Raw genomic sequence first — 8538 nt, forward strand, 5'->3', positions numbered from 1 at the left:
TCTTCAAGTTGGCAGATAAAGTAGTTGCATTTAAAGCCAAACTGGATTTGTGGGGACGGCGCGTCAACAGCGGCATTTTGGACATGTTTCAAACATTAGTGGGGATTTTGGGTGAGACTGAGCCTGAGCCTTCATTCTCCCAGCTGGTGCACGATCACCTGTCTTTGCTTTTAAAAGAGTTCGAGCGCTACTTCCCAACCACAAAGGACCCACGAACTGCCAAGGAATGGATCCGCAACCCATTTGTCAACAAACCAGGTGAATCCAGCAGGTCTGTGCAAGAAGAAGATCAACTGCTGGAGATCGCAAATGACGGCGGCCTTAAAAGTATGTTCGAGACAACAACTCTGTTGGTGTTCAGGATTAAAGTCATGACAGAATACCCCCCGGGCCGCTGGAAAACTTTTCAAGCGTTGACCGGTCCGCAGTGATAAAAAGGTTGGGGACCACTGCTGTAAACTACTGTTTCAAAGGCTAAGAAAGAAGTTTGCATGTGTTTCTGTTGGCCTAAATCACAACTCAGCCTTTAAGTTTTGTGAAGAAGAACACGACAGGTGATACATTTTAGATACTCATCAGAACTGAGTGCCTACTCTCCCATGATGCCTTTGGATACTGAGTGAAAGGATGCCAGCTCCACTGTGTCTGAAAAAGGAGGACCCATCTCTGCCAGAACCCTCTTGTAGGAGACAAACTCACTCTTCTCCCCATGAATACAGTCCTGATAAACCTGAGGAGAACATGGGCCGGCATACTGATTTACACATGCATTCATGTTTCCCAGTATGCTTGAGTAGCGGATAAAACTTCAGGATATCTACCTCATCAGCCAGCAGGAAGAGCCTCTTCTCTGAAGCAAACTGGATCACCTCTTGTATTGATTTTCTTCTTTGAATGTGACCTACAGGCAACATAGCAACAACCATTTGATACAAAAAAATAAATTTACTGTATACAGTATGATCTCCATCCTAGTGATATTAACGCACCAGATGGGTTTCCAGGGTTGATGACATACAGAGCAGTAGGGTTACAGGTTTCCTTTGCAGATTCCAGTGCTTGATGTAGCTCATGTACCTGCAGCTGCCAGCCCTGGCCCTGGCCCTCACTGAGGTAGTAAGGAACGACAACTGCTCCCAGTGCCGTAATGGACAAATTGGTAACAGGATAGCATGGCACTGGAGTCAGCACACCTGTTCTGGGTGAAGCTTCGCTGTTCACCAAGACTTTCAAAATATTCTAGTAAACAAAGAAAATACTTAATTTAAAAATAATGATAATTTTTAACTTTCAAGAGGAAAAATTAGGCAGTATGTCGGTGACACTGACTATTACCATGAGTGACCACTGTGAGCCTGGGCTGATGTATATGTTTTCAGGATAAGACGGAGCCCCACCATCTCGCTTCATTATGAATTCAGAGATTCTGTGGACTATTTCTGGTACACCTGCTGCAGCGGTGCAAGAGCCTGAAGAAATAACACCAATTCTGATAAACACACAAACTGATTATGCAGTTATTGTTTTTAGTTTCTATTTTTTCTTGTCTACATTCCATTTGATTGTGTTCTTTTCTATTACTGTTATACAATATGAATAAATATTACATACTGCTTGTATATTGTATAACAGCATACTTTAACATGTTTTTTATGGATCTTGCGTTTATTATTCCTATTTAAACCTTCATATTATTCTATAACAGCGTTAAAAACACTAAACACTGCACTTAAAGGTCTGCAGCAATGCCTCTTTGTACAATGCAGTGTCTGTTTTACTCAGAACAATTGACAAAAGCACAGCAGCATTCAAAAGAGAGAGAGAGAGAAAGAGACAGAGACAGAGGAAATGGAGAGAAAAGCAAAACATTTTTATATAATCTGGGTGAACGTTTTCATCATAATACCACATACACAACCTTTACCGACACTTCCTCTAGCACATTCCCTAAGCAAACTCTGAGCCCTCTGTTTGACATCCACAGGCAGTTTGTCACTGTTGATAAGCTCAGGGTAAACACATGCTGCAAGAACCTGAAAAACATGAATGCACAACAGAGAAAGTCATATTTGAGTTCAGAATAAGAAGAAATGCATGGGTTTGTGGATGCAGTATATGTGGTGTATATTAGTCATACCTGTCTGACAAATGACAGTGGTTTCACACCTGTCTGGTGCGAGTCACCCCAGTAGACATCTATCACTTTTTCATAGGCCCTTCTGACTCCCTATGGACAGTTGATTTCAAAGCAAATGGTCCACATACCACACCACAGGTTGGTAAATTGACTGTATCCATATGTATATCTCTGTGAATATATTTACCCGTCTCAGTTCTTCCTTGATTTGGCTTGATCGTCTGAGCAGAACTGTACACTCTGATGGCTTCGTGTTCCTCACATTTGGACTTATCTGCTGCAGGACAGACATTTTTGTGCCTGTTCTTCACCTTCCTATCAGACCAGCAGCTGTGTTGACCTGAGTTGAACCATGTCTTGCTAGTCAGTTTACACCAAGTTCAATTATTTGCATTGAAATTGGTTTACTAGTTAAAGATATACATGAGAAATGTGTTAATATGTACCTTATTAACTGTTGAGACAGTTGAAACAATATGGTCTCAGGTTAGACTGCTACTGGCAGGGTTACCTGATTTTATTTCTTAACTTACTTCTGAAACACCTAATGTACTCCTTTATTAGAGCTTAAATTTTAGTCTCGACTGCATGACTGTCTGAAATTACAAATACCTTCTCTCAGACAATAATCACTAGAGCATCAGTCTGTTGTTTATTTATATAATTTATAATTATTGAAAACCTGACAGAAATTTGAATTAATTAAAAGTTTAGTTAGATCTCTATACTGTATTTATTAAATCTATAAAGACATAATGTTGCCTGGTATGGTAGACCATGAAAGTTAGATTCAGATTAAGCGGAACATATGTTAAGGTGAAACATATGACATATATTTACAAAGAAATAGTAGCTTACCTTCCACCAGAATCTAGTCCTACTAATCTACTTTGGGGTCTAACACTGTAACAGAAATGCCATAAAAAGAAAACTTTAAAAAAAAAAAGGGGGAAAAAACAGTCGCGTTCTGTGATGCTTACTCTTGCCGCACTCTCACCATTGCCTCGAAACTCTGCCTGGTCCAGAGATTTGGGATCTAATGTTTATACTTCTGTTAGGACCTTTAGGACCTAACAGGACTGTTAGGACCGATGTTTCACGGCCACGTTTCTCTACGGAGATAAATAAGAGACGTGCCGCTAAACTTCCTGTTTTGTTTTTCTTTCGCTCTCCGTCTGCTCGGCTTTTAGGTATGGACGTATTTGCGAACCTAGTAGAAAACAGTATACTTCCCGTGAAAGAAGTTACACTCTTCGAACCCCGGTGAACCTTGTAAACCACACACAAGCAGCAGGTATCAGCAGCACTTACCGTGGAGTTTCAGACACCCTCTCTCCGCCTCGAAATGGCACTCAGCTCGGGCGGTTGGGCTCCTCCAGCCCCGGTCGCTACTTCGTCCCATCAGGTAGCATGCGGCGGAACCGAGCCAATGGCTTGCTGTAGTACTGTTTTAATGTCAGTCCGGGTTTCGGTGTGCCATTCTGGGATCCGGCCCCTGTATCTTCCTGTAGCAGGCAGCGAGGCTTTGCGCCTACAGCTCAGCATGGACCCGAGCCGGGCCGGAGAGTTCCGACTGGCGCTGCGAGATACGAGCGGAAACCGCAGTGTGGTGAGATTTCACACATCTATTTATGTGTTTAGTTGTATAAGAGGTTCTGTTGGTATCCGCTTAGACGTGTTATTAATAAACCACCTTACTAAATCACATTTATATTTTACACCAGCGTGGGCCCATACACGCCATTTTATGGAGCACTGTGCCAGAGACGTGCAGCACCACAGAATTCAGCTTTGAGGATAAAATCACATTAGATTTTTTTCACTCTGTACCATATGGCAAGCAGCTGCAACACCACCCAATACGACTATGTGCTAAACATTTAGAAAAATCTTAAGTTTCCTTTTGATTACATTTTTAACAGCACTCGTCTGTCTATAACTTCAGGTCAATGCCTGTAAAAAGCCTCAAAGATGTGTTACCAAAGACTATTGTAGTCAGTAAGGTTTTAGATTCCTTTACATTTTCAGCCTTGTCATAATAACTACCTATTCATAGCAGTATGATGAGAAAACCCTTAAACAGTAACTGTGGTAAACAGCTGCTGTGAGACATCACTGATCTCAGTGACATGGGGATCTACACGCAATTTACCAGTTTTCAGCCTTGAATTTGTCATGTTTAGTATGACAAGCTATATAACTAATCTCAGCTTTATTTGTATAGCAGTCATTTCCCGGCTAACGGTAACTCAAGGTGCTTCACATACAGGACAGGCAAAAAACAAAATGTATACAGTACAATTCAAAAGATCAGAAAAATACTGTGGTCCCAGACCACTGAGTGACTTGTGTAATGGCTGTGTTTTATTGTTTGGTGAGGCAAATAGAGCCTTTCTATAGATTAAACATATTCATAAGTAGTGAGGAGCAGTAGTGAGGTGAACAGGAAGTGTTGGCACCCCGCATACCCACTTTTAGCACATATCTTTAGTTAAATATTTCACCACCAACTCAGCTTGTGCTTTGCTACATATGGCTCAAAGATAGTTCTGGTTCAAAAACATAAAAGGTGACCAGAACTGTTTTCAAACTTTTTGTCTTATTCAAACATTTCTTTTAGGAAGGTCACAGCTGGCAGACTTTTATACACAGACATACATAGTCATAACAGTGTATGAGCCTGTTCGGGTCTGGTTGTTTTGTGCATGTGTTTTTATTTTTACTGTTTTTTTTTTTTGTATCTTCAGTTCATTGCAGAGTTTGACCTGCGCTCGGTGCAGTATGAGGTCAAGTCCCCACGCTGCCATGAGATGTGTTTTGCTGCTCCACCCCATGACCGCATCCGCTTCAACTTCCGCTGTGACCGTGAAGCCGAGGAGTGGGCCACGGTGGTGATGTCGTCACTGAGAGAGGCACACAGAGGTCAGTTTGACAATGCCTTTCAGACACCATGCATTCTTAGTTGGTAAACTGGATAGATATGGTTAATAATTACTAGTTCTTATTACTGTCACACTTGTATTTAATTATTTAAAAACTAAATAATACTTAGAATCAGGGAGATCATTTATAAATTTAAACAGCATAGCCCTGATAATTATGTGGACTTCGGTGGGGATGGAAAATATGGTAAACCAACTAATGTTATATTATGGCATCAAATGAAGATCAGTAAGGTACAGATATACAGTCATGGCTAAAAATATTGGTACCCCTGCATTTCTGTCAGATAACACACCGCTTCTCCCAGGAAAATGTTGCAGTCACAAATCCTTTGGTATTTTCATGTTTATTTCTTCTGTTTGCATTGGAACAACACAAAAAAGCAGAGAGCCACAATAGTGAAAAGCACAGACAATCTGAAGTCCATCTTCAGAGATCCTGATGTTCCTGTGTCCACTGTGTGCAACATTGTCAAGAGTAAAGCATTATTAATGCAACTATAATGTCTGTAAATACACAAAAGAAAATGCTGTCTGTAATGTGGACCCAACCAAGAAAACTGTAAGCCTTGTCCTTGTGATTAGAATGTGTTACTGATACTGTATGTCTGTTGGGCCTTTATCAGCCATGTGCAGCTAGAATACTGATATCACTTGATGTTGGTGTGTTTGACAGACACAAGTTTTAAGGACTTTTGTTTCTTGTCTCTCCTCTGACAGTTGCAAATATTAACACATGTGAATCAGATGGCATACAGAACCACACAGCAGCTGCAACGGAGCAGCCGAGCTCAGCTTTGCTGCCGCTCACTGGTGGGTTTCTCCGTTTACTGTTATGTGTTTTCCTTTTCTGTACCCAAAACACACCCTAAAAATGCCATTCTATTTTGGTGTCTCTTTGTTAATAGAGGAGCTATGCTTGGAGCTCGCCAGGGCGATAGAAGCAGGGGACACGCAAGCAGCTTCACAGCATGCATCCGCTCTAGCTCAACAAAAAGCAGCGCTAATGATTCAGCTGTCGGAAAAGAACTATGCAGATGGAGAGATCAGGTGAGAAGTGTCGGGCTGAGGGTTTAGTCAAGGTTATGGTGACTGGTAAATCATCCATGTTACATGTGTTTGCAACTTATAGTGCCATGTCTGTACTGCAGTTTGTCTGTAGTGGTGGAGGATGTGTCGTCATCCTGTTGGGTTCCCCTACATGACTGTGGCTGCACTCAAGCAACAGGTTAGGAAACTGTCAATTAACCAATAATGATGTGAACGTATCATATTGCAGGTCCACTGACTCATCCACTCTTCTTCTTCAGGTGTTCCTTGAGTATGGTTTCCATCCTCGTGTGCAGCGCTGGGTGATTGGTCAGTGTTTGTGCACCGAGCCGCGGTCATTAGCCTCCTACGGTGTGCAGAAAGACGGTGATACAGCGTACCTCTACCTGATCTCTGCCCGGCAGGCCCGTATCACCCGCCAGCTGTTCCAGCAGGACCTGGAGAGCGCCCTCCTCGCCCCGCCCCTCCCCCTAGGCAATGGACCCACCTCCCAAGACTGGAGGGGTTACAACACCCTGCCATCGAGACTACCCCACAACAACCAGGGTCAGTTCAACAAATGTCCCCTTTGTGTCACAGTCTAGACAGAAGATATTAGAACAGTGATATGTTTGTCATTCTTTTGACTCTAGAATATCGGGTTTGAAACTATTAATATAAGGATAAAGCACTGCTCTTCAGTTTTAAGGCTCTTTGTGTTCATACTCGTGTCTATAATGGCTCAGTAGTGTAGAACTCTTAACTGTTCTCATGCATCTTAGTACCCCAGACAGTGCATTAGGAACAGTGACCCTAAACAAATTGCCAAAGCATCAAGTAAGGACTTTTAGGACTTTTGCTTTATTTTTTGACGTTTTCTAGTATTGTTTTGAAAAATCTGCAGCACTTCCTGTCATTTGGTCATTCCTTCCTACATTTCCCATCTGATGTGGATGTAAACAGTCACTTTAGCCTTGTATGGTGAGGCAGCTTTATTCATTTAATTAATTTATTTTGGCTCTGCCTGTTTGTTCCACCTACACCGCTTCTCCTTGTTTAGTCTTTACCCTAGTTTCAATCAGATAATTTTCAGTAGATTTAAGGACTGGTATATTCAAAGGAGGTCAGAGATGTATTTTGGTGCCAGACCATTAAGAGATTTATAGACTAACAAAAGTACTTCAAAATCTATTCTGGCAGCCAGTGCAGTGATTTATGGAAAAGGGTGAAGTGTTGAATCCTTCTAGGTCTTGTTATCAGCATTATTATGGATAAGCTGCAGTTGTTTGATAGCCTTATGGGGGAGACTAGTTAATATACAATTGCAATAGTCCAGTTTACTGGTGATGAAAGCATGAGTGAGACCAGTCAAACAAGTAGTAATCATGGTTTAGCTTGCAGCGTGTTCTTTTATGAAGAATAATCAGAGTCAAATATCACCTTTCAAACATTTATTATCATAACTGAACAGACCATCGAATAAAGTAATTTACAGAGCTCTGGGTTCCATCTCTATCTGAAGCCCTGACCTCAACAGCAAAACCGTTCAACTCGTCTTCAGGACGAAAGGGAACGCCTACCCTCCTGGAAACCCAGTTACTTATACAATTTGAAATGTGCAATTGTAGGCTGGTCTGGTCCTCTTGTGCTGCTCCATTGGTCCATCTATCCATCTGTCCTCCTCCTGCGTCCTTCCTACTCCAATGGGAAAGGCAGCTTCCTAAAGAGGGAGGAAATTCTACTCTGTCTAAATTCCTACACTAACTTCCCTACATGAGACATGGCTTTCCGTTTGGCTAATTAAACTGTCTTGCCTGTGTGTGTGTATATATATATGGTCCTGCCTCGAAGTTGTCTCCTCTTCCTGACTTTTAGATCTAATCTGTTTAAGTATCCCAGGAATCCCAGTGATCCCAAATTCCCTGGCCTCTTCAGCCAGGTGGTGATAATAAATTCAAATCAAATCAAATCAAATTTTATTTGTATAGCGCCAAATCACAACAAAAGTCATCTCAGGACACTTTACAAAGTAAGGTCTAGACCTTACTGTTATCAATATTATTACATAGGGAAAACCCAACAAATCCCCCTTGAGCAAGCACTTGGTGACAGTGGGGAGGAAAAACTCCCTTTAACGGAAGAAACCTCCGACAGACCCCGGCTCTTGGTGGGCGGCCTTCTGCCTCGACCGGTTGGGGTGAGTGGATAGAGGAGAGACAAAAGAAGAAAAGCAACAAGACACAACAATCAAACACTGATCAGGTCGATGTGGCCGGTGACTGCTCGTCAGAGATATAGAGCTCCAGGGCAACCTGCAGAAAGTTACAGGGAGAGAGAGAGAGGACACACTACGGGAGAGAGGAGACACAAAGTTAGTAATGTGTAATGGTGGCATATAGAAGCATAGGGAGAGAGAGGAGAGGAGAGCAG

At 42.1% G+C, this 8538-nt stretch overlaps 2 protein-coding genes across 4 annotated transcripts in view; one reads left to right on the forward strand and one right to left on the reverse strand.

Annotated features, from left to right (window-relative positions):
• LOC109957648 (alanine aminotransferase 2) overlaps window positions 1-3164 on the reverse strand; it is a 6141-nt gene extending 2977 nt beyond the window's left edge. The window contains exons 1-9 of one of the 3 annotated variants that reach the window (XM_020595682.1): window positions 3135-3164; window positions 2996-3040; window positions 2325-2477; window positions 2138-2227; window positions 1919-2033; window positions 1336-1469; window positions 990-1239; window positions 822-901; window positions 594-730 (exon numbers count right to left, since the gene is read on the reverse strand). In XM_020595682.1, coding sequence (XP_020451338.1) covers window positions 594-730; window positions 822-901; window positions 990-1239; window positions 1336-1469; window positions 1919-2033; window positions 2138-2227; window positions 2325-2429 — 911 coding nt within the window. In that variant the 5' untranslated portion in view covers window positions 2430-2477; window positions 2996-3040; window positions 3135-3164. The other 2 variants (XM_020595683.1, XM_020595684.1) reach the window with 2 other exon arrangements.
• Window positions 3165-3246: 82 nt separating this feature from the next.
• The window catches only part of sharpin (SHANK-associated RH domain interacting protein), an 11628-nt gene continuing 6336 nt past the window's right edge, over window positions 3247-8538 (forward strand). Inside the window, 7 exon segments of the mRNA XM_020595685.1 lie at window positions 3247-3746; window positions 4885-5059; window positions 5800-5892; window positions 5988-6129; window positions 6231-6272; window positions 6274-6307; window positions 6390-6675. Coding sequence (XP_020451341.1) covers window positions 3483-3746; window positions 4885-5059; window positions 5800-5892; window positions 5988-6129; window positions 6231-6272; window positions 6274-6307; window positions 6390-6675 — 1036 coding nt within the window. The 5' untranslated portion in view covers window positions 3247-3482.

The sequence above is a fragment of the Monopterus albus genome, unplaced genomic scaffold (assembly GCF_001952655.1).
Source record: "Monopterus albus unplaced genomic scaffold, M_albus_1.0 scaffold28.1, whole genome shotgun sequence".
In the NCBI taxonomy this organism is placed as follows: Eukaryota; Metazoa; Chordata; class Actinopteri; order Synbranchiformes; family Synbranchidae; genus Monopterus; species Monopterus albus.